At 36.9% G+C, this 18,123-nt stretch overlaps 1 protein-coding gene across 1 annotated transcript; it reads right to left on the bottom strand.

Annotated features, from left to right (window-relative positions):
- Positions 1-8,215: 8,215 nt before the first annotated feature.
- Positions 8,216-16,073, bottom strand: trpc6a (transient receptor potential cation channel, subfamily C, member 6a). Its single transcript, XM_079835215.1, has 13 exons — positions 15,283-16,073; positions 14,124-14,871; positions 12,642-12,821; positions 12,382-12,546; positions 11,853-12,069; positions 11,476-11,703; positions 11,129-11,393; positions 10,364-10,559; positions 9,858-10,058; positions 9,678-9,734; positions 9,517-9,592; positions 9,071-9,162; positions 8,216-8,979 (listed from the first exon to the last, which is right to left on the bottom strand). Exons 1-13 carry the CDS (start codon positions 15,423-15,425, stop codon positions 8,866-8,868), a joined length of 2,682 nt encoding a protein of 893 aa, XP_079691341.1. The 5' UTR covers positions 15,426-16,073; the 3' UTR covers positions 8,216-8,865.
- Between the last annotated feature and the right edge of the window lie 2,050 nt (positions 16,074-18,123).

The raw sequence follows: 18,123 nt of genomic DNA, 5'->3' as shown, positions 1-18,123 counted from the left end.
TCTCTTTAAACTTCAAAAGCCGTCCTCTTAAAGACATCACCATGTCTCCAAATGATCCTCTGCCATCCTAATGACCTGCAGGATTAAGACTATGATAGAGACATATTAGTTCAATATCATACAGTTTTACTGATTCAAATAAATTTTGTTCTGTTCCACAAAGTTTTCAATCACAATCACAGCTGGTCTCAGCTGGCTCTTAAATGCCAATCTTAGCTCTTTTCTTCAGGGTGTTTCCTGGCTCTCAATTTATGCTGTATTTGGTGAGCGGTATAGAGGGGCCAATATTAGGGCAGGGGCTGCTGTGTCCAGTGTTGACCTTGGCCCCTACGAAACACAGCTTCTCCTCCCAACACTAGTGACGCTGCTGGCCTCACAGACATCTGCCTCACCTCTCATACACACCTCACATAAAACCCCCTCCATTTTTTTTCTTTTTTTTTCCCGGGGGGGTCCGAGATGACTTATCGTGATTTCCCTGGCTTGGGTTGCCCCCCGTCAGGCCATAGGAAGTCTTACCCGTCATCGGGAAAAACCACATCGTGCCCACCTCGTCATCGTTTGAGATCTTTGACCCTCAACAGGATCAGATATTTTCTGGAGCCTCTTGGAAAGTGCATTCAAAAGTCACCAGATCATGATCACATCATGTCTGCTTTCAAATTAGTAAAAACATGGAGACAAGTTAACACAACTTAATCACTTCTTCAAAGCTGCCCCATAGCAGTGCTTAGATTATTTTCAGTGAATTTAGCCAAAACAATTGTCCATTCATTTTAATGTTCTTCTACATCTGTGACTAAGGCCATCAGTTCTGTACATGGTGAAGGCTAAGAGCAGACAGAAGTTATTTTCAGTTCATTAAAAGTCTGTATTTTTAATACATGTCTTATTGCCCTCTTGATGGCACCTTTTTTTATATCTTAACAAATAACTGTCTATTATGTTCACATAATGCCCTGTGCTTTTACTCATCAATATCTTTCTGGCACAGGCTCAGATATCAGCTTTGAGCTGGTCTGGGATGAGAGAAAGACTCTGAGGCCTTCAGGGCTGGTACACTGCGTTTTCATAAACTTTTCACTCTTCACACTAGCTCAGTGTAAGATCTGACTAGAAATTAAAATTGTTTTCAAATAAACATCAGACATTTTCCTTTTAACTCTATCCTTTGCCAGAAATGACATTTTCAAATGATCATAATCTCTCCAGATTCAGATAACAAATTGTTTATTTCAGCTCAGCACAAGCTCATCTTTTGAAACCAAAACATCAACTTCTAGGGTTTCAACATTTTAACTTGCCTATAGTTACTTCAACAACCCAATATTCTATCAAATCATCATTATCAGAGTTTTGCAAAAGTGAGAAGAGCAAGAACATATTTATTGTATAGGTTTCATTTAAAACTTGGTTAATCAGGATTTATATATCTTTGCAGCACGTTTTATCATCTTTATTTTTAATTTTAACCTCATATTAAAATTATCTCAAATCCTTCCTTCAAAAATAATCACCAAAGACTTTATAAGCCTTATTGTTATCTCATTTTCTTAGAGTGTAAATCTCTGTTTCTTTCTTTTTACTGCGTTTCGTTTACAGAATTTAGTCTGGTGGCCTGATCTGCCACACTTTCTACGCCTTATGGGTGTTCGAAGACATTTACGTCCACGATAGCCCTGCTGACCACAATTAAAACACTCTCATTTTTAGCTTATGGAGCAACGTTCAGCAACCTGTGTGCTCCAAAAGTGGCAGTCTGTCTGACAACAGAGCTCGCTCGGGGTCCAATAAAACAGACAATGGCTTGCAATTTAGGGTGCTATCTGCTTTTTCACCAACATCACTTTTAGTTACTCAATTGTATATCTCAGTCACTTCTGGGATTTTCCCTTCGGGTGTACTGCACCTAACCCATTTTACAAATTAATGAATAAACACAAAAATCTAGAAATTGGAATTTTCTTGTTCTCTCTTTGTTTGTAGCCAGTCAAGTTGCTGATCAACTTTCCAATTACAATAAAAACATTTCTGCCCATTTCCTTCACTGGTCCACCAATTTCCTTTGAAGTTAGGGCTTCAGAGCGGAGCTGCTTACAGCGTTTGCTCTTGTTCATCTCAAAATCTTTATACCGGCTAATCAAATTACCGATCGTATCCCTCAAAATGTTAGCCAGAATTTAGTCAATGTTCATAATCAGCCCTTCAGTTTATCTACCCTCTTCAACTGACTCATTCACCACTTTCAGTCTGGTGTTCCCTTGTTTGGGAAATCTTGATATTTAATTAGCTTCTCTGCCTTGCATGCATTTTCCCCATATAATTTTCTGTTTGTTCGCATTTCTCACATACATTTCCCACAAAGGCCTTCAGTTTATCTCCCCTCTTCAACTGACTCATTCACCACTTTCAGTCTGGTGTTCCCTTATTTGGGAAATCATGATACTCATTCACCACTTTCAGTCTGGTGTTCCCTTGTTTGGGAAATCATGATATTTAATTTGCTTCTCTGTCTTGCATGCATTTTCCCATATAATTTTCTCATTTGACAAAATACCGGTGTATCATATTCAGCTAGCTTGCTTTGGGACTTCCCCATACTGGCTGTCTGTCTCTGTGGCTTTTTCCCCTCTAGCGTACGCTAATGAATCTGTGGGACGTCTCCGTTCAGATCTGATCTCTTCACCCAAGACCAGACGGGCGGACACTCCCAATAGTGTCCTCTCTTATTGGCTCCCAATAGCCCAAAACCGGCTCACAGCATGGTCTCCTCGCCCACGTGATATCTCAAAATTCTCAAAATTTTAATCACGTTGCATTCTCATTTTATTCGCCCACATGGTTTCAGTTTCTATCCCATAAACAACTCAATCACGTTGCATTCGCCACAGAGTCAGACCCCACTATGGTTTATCCACCCCAATTTAAATTTTCAACTTAACTCAATTTTCAATTTAAACAAATTCTATTCATCAAAATTATTCCCCGAATTTTAAGTTTGTCTCTTACCAGAAGCGTCCCGTTGCCACCTTGGGTTTGTTTGTTCCAGTGGTCGGACCCTCCGGACCCCCTGAGCGGTTGGCCTCTCTCCCTCAATATGTCGGGGTAGAGCTGTGACTCTAAAGTCCAGGATGATCAGTCACCATCCGCTCCCGGGGTCCAGAAGGCACATCCATGGAATCTCCGCTTCTGACACCTGTCGTGGCAAAATTTCTACTATCGCCGCATTACTGAATAAGAGACAAAACATTGCCCAATTGTCTTTATAAAGATTTAATTTCTTGCAAGAAATGAGTCACAGTCATACAGCCATCTTCAATGTCTGCAGATTGCACTAACTAGACATAACAGCACTCAGCTTTTTATCAGTTTACCAAACAAAGTCACTCCTCCTGTAAATTTCCACACATGACAAGAAAAGCAGCACTTGCTCAAATCCCAAGTGTGCTGTTCATTTTAACTCTGATCCCTACGTTTAGGCCATCCTGACCTCTGAGCGTAGAACGTGTTCTCTATATTCTGTATATGACCTTTAACCCAGTAAGCTGGTTCTGTATGAATATATGCAAATCAATAAACATTTCATGCGCAATGTTTAGCTATGATTAAATTTTCCCATAACATGTATTTACTGAAAACATGATTGGTTTCTTTTTGTTGTGTATCAACCTGTTCATGTCAGTCTGTCTCCATCCATTGGTGTTTGCCACCTCAGTTTAAATCTAAAAGGCATTCTTAGTTTAAGCCTGCTTTGTATTCTATATACTGTTGAGAGAACATGAAAAGTGACAAAAAATTCCACATTTAGACATTTGAAAACATTACTTCACTTTACCTTTGTACTGAACAGTACATCAGTATGACACAATATTACAAAAAAATATCAGACTAATACACCCAAGTGTGTAAATAAACTTCCCCTGTGGTATCATTGGCTTGTAAAGTGGATTTTTCCTGCACTTTGGATGGATATGAGGTTTTCTATCTGACATCATCAATGTCCAAATATCTGAAAGTCAAGGGATTTCCAGAATGGAAATGCAATTACAAGATTGCAATTGACATTACAACATGTGAACAGCAATTGACACACTGTGGTTGATATTTAACATGTAAATGTTCATGAGTTCCTCTCATGCTTTTTTTAACAGAAATTCTCGTTACACAAAAAGGAGAAAACAGAAAAGCATTAAAGAGTTATATTAAGAGTCCCTGTGGAGAAAAGGGATATGACATTGAAAAAGTGGGCTGTCCCATTATAGTTTATCTTGATACAACAACAAAATTTTTTTATGTTTGAACAGAACTTTATCTCCCAGGCGGTTTCACAGACAAGGCTTAAGCTAGTCCCTGACAAAAAAAAAAAGCATGTTTGAACTGTTTTAATTGAACGACTTGCACTGGCTCAGCGCTATTGTTTTGCCTCAAGATTCACACCAGTAGCCCTAATGTTTTTTTTTTCTTCTAAGGCACGTATGAAAGCTAATTAAATATCCTAACTGAACTAATCTAAGTCCTGTCTGTGAATCCAGGCCTATGTAATTGAGGGGAAATTATGTTGATATATTAGATAATGTGATCACATTTGTGATTGGAGGTCATTTCCAGCAACAGAAAATTGTTCGCCTAGCTACAATCACTGCGTAGGTTGAGCAGTTTTTATAGGCATAAATTACACACAAATATATATATATATATATATATATATATATATATATATATATAATTAGTGGTGGGCATAGAGACATTTTTTTAATCTAGATTAATCTCACTGTAATCTTGGAATTAATCTAGATTAAAATGGCTCATTTGAATTCTGCCGAAGGCATTCAGAATATGTGTGCTCGCAAGTGATCGTTTGTCATTTTGTAGTTTGAATAATAAATAATTTCTGTCCCTTTAAGACCTGACGCACGCATGGATCCCAAACACTGTTCCCGTGAGCTGGTTACGACCATATCCATAATAAAGGCTAGCCCCCGGTTTCACAGACAATGCTTAAGCTAATCCTAGACTAAAATGCATGTTTGAGCTGTTTTAACTGAAAGAATCTTGCACGGACAAATCTTAAAATATGTCAGTGGCATTGTTTTATCTCAAGATGCACACCAGTAATGTTTTTTTCTTGGGCACGTTTATAAAAGTTACTTAAATGTCCTAATTGAACTAAGGCCTAATCCTGGCTTAGTCTAAGCCCTGTCTGTGAAACCAGGCCTAGATGTCTTACGGCGGAGCCTCTAACGTCATCACCGGCGGCCATCTTGTCACAGGCAGGGCTCTGTGGTACCTGATAAGGCGGGTGATCTGCATGAACACAAATACTCTTATCTCACTGAAATCTTGACGGATTTACAAATGGTTTGGTTTCTTACAAACGTTATTAACGTGGCTATAATTATGAATGCTTGAACAAATTATGAATAATTTTTCATAAGTATGCATTGTCATAACTACATCTCTGACGTTTATAATAGGGATGCAACAATACAGTTAGTCCACGGTTCAATACATACCTCGGTTTTTAACCACGGTTTTCGTTTCGGTTCTGATGGCTTGTCACATACATTTTTTGCTATTCTATACAGGAACAGCAAGAGGTTAAAGAGAGAAAAGACTATTTTTTTATTGCAATACTCTTTCTTTATTTTACTTAAAAGAATTGAAAAACCTTACTTAAACTTAAAGCTTTACTTAAAAAACCCTTGTACACATTCCTAGTGTATTGTATAATATAAAATAAATATATATAAAGATTTACACTGGCAGCTCAGAGCAGTACAGCAGCATTTAAGTATGAAATTGAATGAATGAATGTAAAAATAAAACAATACATAGACTTCACTATAAAATATACATTGATTCTTAGCTACTGTATTAGTTTTTCAGTCAAGAGCAGTGAGGGATTTTCTCTTTGTCTTTTGTTGTTGTATTAACATTAAAGGGATATTTCACTCAAAAATGAAAATTCTGTCATCGAGAAATGAATACAGGTTTGGAACAATATTAGAGTGAGTAAATAATGACATAATTTTAGAGGTGAACTGTCCCTTTAAGGACCGCGTGTTCACTACTGCCCTGTTGTCAATTTAAGACCTGCGTGCATCTAATATACAGACACGATTGCGGTTTTACTTTCACTTTAGACATAACCGACTGTGTTTATGTTAACCTTGTGTGTATTTGACAGTATTAGCGCAGTAAGACGACTACTTAGTCCTGTAATCACGTGTTTGACAGGCTTTTAGTGCACGCGCTCTGAAAAGCGCATGTTAAAACCGCGTACGCGAATGAAACCGGCAAGGCTTTAAAACGCATGCAAATAATGAACTTTCGTGATTGTGAATAACTATAGTGTTCCGTGAGTATAACTCTACCACTAACGTGTGATGTGAATGTATGTCCCGTTGTTCAGTATTGGGATGGAGGCAAATTATAGAATTTGTAGAAAAAGAATTAATTAAATGTGAAACCGAAAAAAAACGCAATTCACAAGCGCGTATTGAACCGTGAATGCCGTACCGAACGGTTCAATATTATATTGAGAATTGTGGCATCCCTAGTTTATAACAAACCAAACAGTTTGAAAATCGGTAGAAAATTTTGCAAGTTATGGTTATTTAAAAAGTGCAAGCACCCATAAAAACAATGTTACGAGTGAGCGAGCTGCCTGTGACAAGATGGCCGCCATGTGCGGACAACTACCTTTATTGGCCAGCAGCGCGCACGAGACATCTAGCCTTTATTATGGATATCTATGGTTACGACTGTGTTTACGTTAAAACTCACCAAGATGAGCATTGAGACATTTTTGAGTGTATTTGACCATTAATAAGATGGAAAAAGGAGCTAATTTCTGCACTTGTAAGTCACAGGCGGCTTTATTACGGTATGTGTGTGCGCTTCAGATGCGAGCGCGAAATCTGCGGGAATTAGTAGAATTAACGTTATGTGCAACCCCGCACGAAATTCAGACCGGTCACACCAATACTAACACGCTGTCATGAGGAAAAATCCAGCAGAACACGTGTTCGCAAAAAAAAAAAAAAAAACACGTGTTCGCCATGTTTAACCGGACTGAATGAGAGGAGGCGGGTGCATGTCAACTCACTGTCGGTCGGAGAGGAGAGTGCAGCTGATATGTCGATACTGTAGAAAATGAGTATCGTATCGTATCGATACATATAGAAATATTGATATTTTTGACAACACTAGTAGGCATACACACAGGTTCAAAGACTCGTTCTCTCGCCCCCTACAGTGCAATTAGGCTAGGTATACATCCGCGCTAAAATATCAAGGTGAAAGTCATCATAGCTTGCGTAGTATAGACCCAGCTCCCAACCCAACTTTGAGAATAGATTAACGGCAATATTTTTTTTATCGCCCGATAAGAGTCTCACGTTAACGCAGCACGTTAACGCTGATAACGGCCCACCACTAATATATATATATATATATATATATATATATATATATATATATATATATATATATATACTGTGTGTATATATATATATATATATATATATATTTTAATTAGAGCTGTCAAAATTAACGCGTAGATGACGCATTAACGCAAATTCATTTCAACGCAGCACGTTAACGCTGATAACGGCCCACCACTAATATATATATATATATATATATATATATATATATATATATATATATATATATATATATATATATATATATATATATATATATATATATATATATATATATATATACTGTGTGTATATATATATATATATATATATATTTTAATTAGAGCTGTCAAAATTAACGCGTAGATGACGCATTAACGCAAATTCATTTTAGCGTGATTAATGCAGTGCGCATTTTCTGTTTGACCCGTGGCCTAGCCCGTCTTGGAGAGATGTATGTAGACCTATGCCATAGACGGATAGGATTCAGCAGCAAACAGAAGTGGAGAAAGAAAGGGGTCTTCTGAACGGAAAATTCATATACAAAAAGATGTCTGATGGTTCTGTCGACAAGACAAAAGTTGTCTGCATTTATTGTCAACATGAATTAAGTTATCAATGCAGCACTCGAGTTTATATGGCGAAGCATATATGATGCAGAGAGCTGTTTCACTGTCAGGACCATAGGTCAGGACATGTTCAGAAAAAGCGAGCTGCCCTGTCATCTGAAAATGTAAACAGGAGCTGTTTGAGCAACTGGCTCAGTGCAAAGAAAGAGAAGTCTTTTTCCATGCTTTTAATAGACAAAGTTCTTTGAAAAACATGTCTATGTTCTTAATGCTCTATGTTTAGGGTTGTTTCAGTAATAATACATGTACATTTTGCATGTTCAGAAGAAGTGAGCTGTCTTGCGAAAATGTAAACAGGCTTGTGTAAGTAAATTGCAAAGAAAGAAAAGTAATGGGAATCTGTTATTTCTGTTCTTTTTCATGTGTCTAATAGACTATGACATTTGATACATGTCTTGTCTTCAAGCTCTGTTGAGTATGGTTTCACTAATAAACATACATTTGCATAAAGCATCCATATTTGTCCATACCCATGTTGATTACAGTATTAAAAACTTGAAAAGTATAAATTTAAGGTACATGTAGAACTGATAAAAATGTGCAATTAAACACAAGTTAACTCAGGACAATCGTGCGATTAAATATTTTTATCGACTGACAGCCCTTATATATAAAAAAATTTAACAGAGTAAAAAAGAATAAACTAAACAACTAACAAACTAAACTTTTTTGTTGAATGTGAATTCGAGTTTTGAAGGGTACTTACTAACAGAAATCATCTTAACAGTAAATGCATATGTATGATACATGTATCATGTATCACCAAAACAGAAACACAGAATATCACTTTTTTCACAGTCATGGAAAGATCAATAGCTTTTCTTTGTACTGTTAAAGCAGCAGGCAAAGGCAGAGAAGCATGTGAAACCACATGTAGTCCTTGTGCAAATTGTCTTGCTTGATAAATAGTTGATTATATGCTTCTGTAAAATAAAAAAACACTGTTGTCTGACTTCCTCAGTTAGACTTTAATATCAAGCAGTCCTGAGAGAGATTTTTTTTAAGTGTCCTCACGAGCTTCGCCAGCTCCTCCATGTTGTGTGACTTTTCTTCCAGCAGCTCATAGCGAAGGCTTGAAATGTCCTGCTTAATCTCCTTCAGTTCACCTGTAACACAGTGTTCAGTCTGAATTATGAAATATATGAATCATAAAACTCTGAGTATATTCAAACCTATTTCACACACACACACACACACACACACACACACACACACACACACACACACACACACACGCACACACACACACACACACACACACACACAACATTATTCCTTCTCACTCATGTTATTCCAGACCCCTTTGTTTAGTTTTTTTCAGTGGGACACAAAAGTAGGAATCTTTAAAAAACAATTGAGATACATACTTGTTTTGCTATTAATGAGTTAATAGTGGCCATGTGTAACAAGTTGTAAACAAAATTATAATTCCTTTAATGAAAGCTTAAATACACACTCACCCTCATTGACTTCATCACATTCTTTGTCATTTTGAGCTTTGATGATGTATCGCTTAACAAGACGCTTCATAATTTTCTGTACACATCAAAGAGCAAATATGAACCATATTCAGATCTATTATAAATATTCAGTGTATAAAAACAACAACAAGTAAACATGCCTGATATCGACTGGAACTAGGAAGATTCTTGTCCCTGCAAGTTTTGCTCTGTCCCAACTTAATTATGATCCAACAAATCACAAGAGCAACATAAATGGATTAGTGATTGTAAATGAATGATACAAATTGACTTAACTACTTTGCTTACTCTACTGCAGAATCAAAGGGGATTTGCCTCACCTCACTGAGCTCAGACCCCTTCATAATGGCTTTGTGTCTGTCAAAAAGCTCCCGCAGGAGACTCTTAGTCCCCATCACCAGACCCAGAACAGACTTGGGACTGGGAACCAAGTTAAAAGGCACAGGGAGAGTCCTGCCCTCCTCAAAGTAGGTGAACCAGAGCTTGGCCCGGGCAAACTTCCACTCCACATCTGCATCATCCTGCAAGACGTTAGGATAACACTAATATTTTGAATACTTAAAGCGACAAATGAATCAATTCAGATATGCAGAGGTAAGAAGAAAATTGTTTAATTCAATTAAAACTAAGCAGTCAGAATAATTATCCTATTCTGAAGAGAATAGAGATAAGGTTGTTTTTTCCATAGTAAGCAAAAACCTCTTCGTTGGAGTGCTTCATCAGCACAAAGTCTTAAACGCAGAATTACAGATCCCATTTGGTGTGCTGCACAAAGATTTATAATGTCATCAGCTCTTAAAAATAAATAACTAAGAAGACAAAGTACCTCAATCTCCTGAAAGGAACTGTTGATCATGGCAATGAGCATGTTGAGTAGGACGATGACCACTGTGACATTGTAAACTCCATAGAGAACATAGCCAATGTTCTCGATGAACTTGTGTCCATTGTTCACGATTACTGATCTGACCTCAGAAAGGCCAAATATCGCCCAAAACAGTGTTTTGAAGCTTTCTTCTACACTAAAAAGACAAAGAAGACATGTATTGATGGACGTTCAAACTAAGGAACATTTCCTTTTTTCATAAGAGATGCGTTTATTATAATAATATAATCGATTAATCACGATTAATCGCATCCAAAATAAACTTTTGTGTTTACATAATATATGTGTGTGTACTGTGCATAATTATTATGTATATATAAATATACACACATGCATGTATATATTGTATATACATGTATATATAAAATATTTATATTTATATATAAGATAAATTATATAAATATATATACAGTATATACAAGCAAATATTTCTTAAATATATACATGCATATGTGTGTATTTATATAATAATTATACACAGTACACACACATATATTATGTAAACACAAACTTTTATTTTGGATGTGGTTAATCACGATTAATCACGATTAATCGATTGCCAAGCACTAATTAATATATTACATTATAAGACTCTCCAAGGCTGCATTTACTTGATTAAAAATACTATAAAAATCGAAATATTGTGAAACAATTACAATTTAAAATATTTTTTTTAATATACTGAATATACTTATTTTTACTCACGTTGTGAAAGCTTCATTCTGTTTAGCACCCCGATAATATGAGTAGAGGTTGAACATTCCAATCATGAAAGCCAGAAAGACTAGGATGAAGATAACCATGAACTTGAAGATGTCCTTCACAGTTCGTCCCAGAGATATCTGCAGTGGTCCAAAGCTCTCATTCGCTGGCAGGATGTACGCAATTCGAGAAAAGCTCAGGACCACTGCAATGGCGTACAAGCCCTCTGAAACTAACTGAGGATCAGACGGGAGCCAGTCGATCCGAGCTGGAATAAAAAAGATAATTTATGCAGATCGCTTGTTGTATTAGATTGTCATTTTGCCTGACTTGAAAGGACAGTCACTCACCCAACTGGAAGTATCCCACCTCAAAAGGCAAAGCTACATTGGTTAAATCGGTGTAGTGCTCATCGACATAGCGTTGTGCTACAGATGCATGCCAGAAAGCCATTATCCTTGAGATGAAGGATGCCACAAAAATGGCCAACATTCCAAAGTCTAGCAAATTCCAAGGCTCAAGCAGGTATTCTCTTGGACCTTGGGACCAGATCTCCTTACACTCTGCCCAAATCATCCCTGAGAGAAGGACATAAAAACAGAGAAATTAATGTTGCAACAAGTCGTTTGTCCTAGGACATGGAAATGAACTGTACATTTCGTTCTCTAAATACAGACTGTAGTAGAGTAGTAACCTTTGACTAGTTAAAAATCAGTCAGAAACAAACCTATGACCCAGAAAATGATGAGCATTTCCATCCACGTAAAGGGAGTTGTTTTCATACGAAACAGCTGCGTCGGATAGTCATGAATGGTCATATTTGGAAGCAGCTTTGTCCCATCAAAGCGATCTGCAGCGTTCATGACCAAAAGGCCAAGGAAAATAGTGAAGGAGGCCGCGTGTGCCACAAACTTAAGGAAAGGGCCACGCATGATCTTTCCCATCTGTTGGTAACAGCATTTTTTACTGATCGTGGTGTGATAAACAAAAGACTTCAAGTGCTATGGATGCATTCTTCTATTGTGTACATTACTGCTTATCACTATCAGCCTGATATGCTTATCAACAATATCATGACTCATAGGATACGGTGGATATTTTAAGCATTGCTATAATTTACAACCATGGGAACAGTCTTACAGAGTAATGATTTCAGTGGATGAGTCAAGCCTTTGCTTCTTTAGACATGTACTGTATGTTTGCTATGCAATACATCTGGTTTTTAACCAGCACACCTTTTTTTGTGAACAACTTACCTTGCTGCATGGTGCCACCCAATACACCATAGCAAGAAAGGGGAGTCCCATTGCAACACCTAAAACCACTAGGAACTTAATGGCTGTGGTCTGCTGCCTGAGTCCAGGCAGGTTTTCGTACCATATTGATAAGAGCTGTTGTTGACAGTTAGGATGGGCAACAAACTGTTTGGGACAAATTCATTAAAAAGAAGTGTTTATGATAGAATTAGAAGGCTAAAAGATTATACGATTTCTGATTTTTATATATATATATTTACCTTTTTCAGTTCATACTTTATTGCGAGTTTTAAGCGAAAGAGACTTGGTCGGCCAGGCAGTTCTAAAGTGTCGTCCTCTTCACCATTCAAAATGGCTTCCACTTCCTCTGTGCTCCGACACAGGTCCAGAAGCCCCACAACAAAGTCTTTGCATTGCATAGAAAGTTTCCTATATTCATTCTGAGGAAGATAAATGAAGATGAAGATACATCATTACAAAGAATAATAGAATAATAGTTCACCCAAAATGAAAATTCTATGAGAGTTCTTCTGTGGAAAACAAAAAAGAGAAACGCCGAAGAAAGTAATGGCCGTCAAGCTCCAAAATGACAACAAACCAGCATAAAATCCAAGTCTTATGATTCTATTTGTTTGATTTATGTGATGAACAAATCTAATTGGTTATCTTTCCCTCCACTGTAATTGTCATATGTCATGTGCACTTTTAGATATTCTAAGATGCAGCATAGCGATTGGTCATGTGACACACAATTGTCAATGTTGATTGGTCACATCTCACTGTTGTCAAACCTGCTTCCACATTTGAGATTTTCAGTGAATAATGACTTAAATTTCAGCCCGCCTTTGCGAAAAGTAAAGAAGTACATTTTACGATACTACTTTAAAAGAATATACTTAAGTGTGAATCGTTTTCAGACACTTAACTGCATGTTAATTGCAATTAACATTTATATTAAATGCAATTATCTGAAATAATGGCTGCTTTTTTGACCCACTTAATTAAGACTTGATTACATCTTTATATGTCATTTTACAATTACTTCTATTGTCGGAAATATGGTTAAAGTTTACTGCTGAATGTACAAGCATTTATGGTCAGCTAAAATATGCTTTAATGTAATTTCTATTGAACAATGTATGTCTTTAAATATGTTTGTTATTGAACATTTGTAATGATGAAATTGCAATTTAGTATATTTAAAATGTAAATATCGAGTAAAACCAAATAACACTACAGTTAAGTTATAATTAAGTAGGCCTACTCTACATTGACTTTAGTATGTTAGTCAACACATAAAAATAACTCTACTTCTTTAAAGCATGACAAAATATTTTCAAAACATAATTATTTAAATTGTACTTTAAAACTTTGATAATTTGATAGCATTACAAAGTGCACTTTAAAGAAAGTGTACTCTCTGTAATCACTCTTGAGTGGTCCTTTCTTTCATTATTATTAAATTATCTGCATGTACAGCTTTAAAAAAAAAAAGAAAATATACTTTAAGTAGGCTACTCTACAAGTGAACATACAATTAAGCACTCTTCTTTTATACAAAGAGCTCATCACACAAATGCTCACTTTTTTGATTTACATGAAAAACAATTGCCAGTAGGCTATAATCTTCAGGGTTGGAACAAAATAGAGTAAGTAATCACTGGATTTTTCATTTTTGAGAGAACTAACTCTTTAGATGACGAACAGTTTTGGGTTGTGTCAATAGGATTGTATTGCTATACCTTAAATTCTTTTTCAATATTCGCCAAAGAGGCGAGCTCATTGCTGAGCTCCAGAGCAGCCAGCACAGGATCCTCATTGGACAGAGAGAGGTACGCTGGACTGGCCAATCCCCTGTAGGCATTGATACGCGAGCGGGAGTGGCAAAAAGAATCGTACTTTTGATGGTAATTGCAGGTGTCGCAGGCACAAAAGTAGTCATGTGGCTGCTCAATGCGAGCACCCTTTCCCAGAAGAATGTGCACGACCTCGTATTCGTGACAGTGAGATGCTAGAATGATTGGAGTGACGTCATGAGAAAAGCGCGTGCCATCTTCGTCATACGCAAAAAAGTCATCGTGCATTGGAGCCTGACTGGGGCTCGCTGTAAGTCTGTTGTAGTCGGCGAAAGCTTTGTGGCTCAAAATGGCCTCGACAATCCTGGTGTAACCTTTGCTGATGGCTAACAATAGTGCATCCCCAATGCGCGACAGGTTGTCTTTATTCAACAGTAGCTCTGTCACCTCTAAGTGTTCGTTTGCCACTGCCAACTGCAATGCATTCTGGCCCATGTAGTCCACACAGTTAAAATCCAGCCCAGGGATCTCCTCAAGCATCCTGCGCACGACAGGTATGTTTCCATACTCGGCGGCATCAAGAAAACGTTCCTCCAAAGGCGTTAGGCTGTTTGGATGTGCATTGAACATGTAAGCTGCCCCCCGCACCGCCTGCCTTCGGCTCTTGGGTAGCGCCTGTCGGGCCAGGTTCTCTCTACAATGAAAAAACATATCAAAAACGTATATATAGTATAATTTTATTTATTAATCTATTATTCAAGCGCACATTGGTTCTATGTAAAAGTATGTTCGCTATTGTTTACAGTGTTAGGCTATCAACTATTATACAAATATTTGCAAACATTGTTTGATAGTCATAGCTGTGCTAAACATGTTATTTACATTCATCCATGCCATTGACTTGCATGATAAACTTTTAAACTGGCGCTACTAGCTTGTAATGAGCTTGTTTAATGAAAACTGACATTTTAAATGAGCAAACCAGTGCACAAATATTACATTGAACTGCGTGAGAGTTTCCGGTTAGGACATTGAACTACATGTTATCTCAGAAGGCAATGCCAACTAAACATTCACTAAATACACAGAACCTTGACCAACTCACCCATGGTAGTGTCCATAACTGCCAAAAGAGTCCTCACCAAAGTCTTCGTTCATCAGTAGATTGTCTTTACTTCTGTTCCTCTTTTCAATTGTGTGATACTTTGATTGATTTTTGTCCTCCAGACCTGGTCTCCTTTTATTCATACTTTCAACTGAGGCAGTTCACGTCTTAAATGTGAATACACCAAAGCTAACACATCCTGTTATCCAAACATCCAGCTGTGAGTGATTGAGTGTGCGCTACACACTGGCAAGTCACCATCCTCTACAGCCTTTGTTATGTTCCCGTTTAAACTCTTGAGATAGTGCAGAGCACAGAGGAATTCTAACTGTTGTTTTCCACACATTGGCTATTAATGAAGAATGTAACAATCTTCATGCTGGTTTACAAAACGTATAAATTATTTTTTTTCTTCTTCCTTGCTCGGTTTATTTGGTCAAACTAAATGAAATTGAAAGCATTTAGTCCTAATTTCAACATTAGACAGTTAACATTATCCATTCATTTTCTTGATTAGTAACATTTTTAGTTTGAAGAATCAAATAAGAAATCGCAGAAATGCCATATGCAAGTCCCTCACCTTTCAAAATAACACTGTCACTGTATATTCCTCTCTGTTTGTATTAGGAATCATGATTAAAATCTGCTTCCAGCTTCCAAAATCAAAACTCAAGTGACGGAGTGCAGATGTAGAATCCCTTTGGGTCTATTTCAGCGTTCCCAATAAACCTCTACATCCTGTGTGTTCATTACGAACATCCAGCTCTCTGTAAACTGTGGGAAATGCCTTCAATGGAATTCCAGACTGACCAATCATCATGAACATTCAGTGGCGACATCACACTTTTGATTCTCTTTATTTTGCCTCTCTCTGGCATTCTTTCTCCCACAGTCTCACATCTGTGTGTGTGTGTGTGTGTGTGTGTGTGTGTGTGTGTGTGTGTGTGTGTGTGTGTGTGTGTGTGTGTGTGTGTGTGTGTGTGTGTGTGTGTGTGTGTGTGTGTGTGTGTGTGTGTGTGTGTGTGTGTGTGTGTGTGTGTGTGTGTGTGTGTGTGTGTGTGTGTGTGTGTGTGTGTGTGTGTATGTGTGTGTGTGTACGTGTGTGTACAGACTAAATGTGTACGTGCTGCAGTGGTCAGTATACTGCCCACAAAAATCTAACTGAGTATGTGAGCCAAACCGATGGGTCAAAAGGTAACCCACACAGTGGGTCATGGGAAGCCACTGTCTTGTTTCTATTCTGATGTTGATAGGCCCTGATACGGATGACCATCAGTGTGACTATTTTTAGACTATTTGTATTATTTCTAAGGACATGCTAACTAAATGTTAATCGGCCCAAGGCTTACTGCAATACGATTTTGTAGATATTTTCTATGCCAGAAATGAAACATTGGTAACGCTTTACAATGTTTTCATTTGTTATTATAGGTTTTGCATTAACTAACAATGAACAAAATATTTTACTGCATTTATTAATCTTTGCTCATGTTAGGTTATATTTTCAGTAACACTTTAGTTTAGGGTCCAACTCTCACTATTAACTAGTTGCTTATTATTAGCATGCATATTACTGATATTGGCTGTTTATAGTACTTAGCACATAGTAATCAGCACATACTCTCTTAAAAATGCTGGGTTAAAAACAACCCAAGCTGCGTTGAAAATGGACAAACCCAGCAATTGAGTTGTTTTAACCCAGCGATTGGGTTAAATGTTTGCCCAACATGCTGGGCAGTTTTATTTAACCCAATTATTGTTTAAAAATTACTATATGGCTGGCTTAAAATGAACCTAAAATAAGTTGGAAATTAAAAATCAGACATACAGTAATTACTAGAGGCAATAATAATAATCAAAAGGTGAACATTTATTAATAAGCAATTTAATAAATGTGTATTGTTTAATTGTTATTCATTAAACGTATTAATAATTTTTATTTATTAAACATTCATGTTAATTTCCAACATATATTGGGTTCATTTTAAGCAAGCAATATAGTTAATTTTTAAACAATAGTTGAGTTAAATAAAACTACCCAGCAGGTTGGGCAAACATTTAACCCAACCGCTGGGATAAAACAACCCATTCACTGGGTTAAAGCAACCCAATTGCTAGGTTTGTCCATTTTAAACCCAATTTGGGTTGTTTTTAATCCAACCTTTTTTTTTTAGAGCGTATTAATGCCTTATTCTGCATGATCATATTCTACATCCCTTAATACCTAAACTTAACAACTACCATACTCACTATTAATAAGCAGTTATTAGGAGTTTATTGATCAATAAACGTTAGTTATAGTGAGAATTAGACTAAAGTGTAAACTACAGGGAGTGCAGAATTATTAGGCACGTTGATTTTCTGATCATATTTTTTTTCCAGGCACATTTGACCAATTCCAAACCACAGTAATCCTAATAACTACTATTGATTTAGTATTTAATAATGTATAAGTGATATATAATTGTTCATGAAGGCTGGAAATGAAAATCACCTTATATTCAGGTGTGCAGAATTATTAGGCATGTTTTCTTTTACAGATAAATTGAGCCAAAAAAGAGATTTAACTCAGACTGAAAAGTCAAAAAGTATTAAATGCCCATGAGAAGGATGCAATACTAATGCAATACTAGACATTGCAGTTAAGGCATGACCATTGGACAGTGAAATGCTCGTTGGGTCAGCAGGATCTGACAAAAACAGGTGGTGAAGAAAAGACACCTGTTAACTGCAAAAGAATTAAGAATTAAGGTGAAGAATTAAGGGTGAAACCATCAGGAACCCTTTAGTCTCCAGCGCCACCATTTTCCAAAGCTGCAACCTACCTGGAGTCTCCAGAAG

The sequence above is a fragment of the Gobio gobio genome (assembly GCF_949357685.1).
Source record: "Gobio gobio genome assembly, chromosome: 14".
Lineage (NCBI taxonomy): Eukaryota > Metazoa > Chordata > Actinopteri > Cypriniformes > Gobionidae > Gobio > Gobio gobio.
Note: the sequence above shows the minus strand (reverse complement) of the source record. Positions and strands in the feature narration are given on the sequence as shown.

Bases quoted from the DNA above. Each gene is read 5' to 3' on its own strand.
- trpc6a (XM_079835215.1), bottom strand. From the start codon at position 15,425: ATGAATAAAAGGAGACCAGGTCTGGAGGACAAAAATCAATCAAAGTAT. The intron at 12,822-14,123 runs GTATAGCAATAC...TATCTTCCTCAG, and splicing joins ATATTGAAAAAGAATTTAAG to AATGAATATAGGAAACTTTC. The intron at 12,547-12,641 runs GTAAATATATAT...TGTCCCAAACAG, and splicing joins TAAAGTATGAACTGAAAAAG to TTTGTTGCCCATCCTAACTG.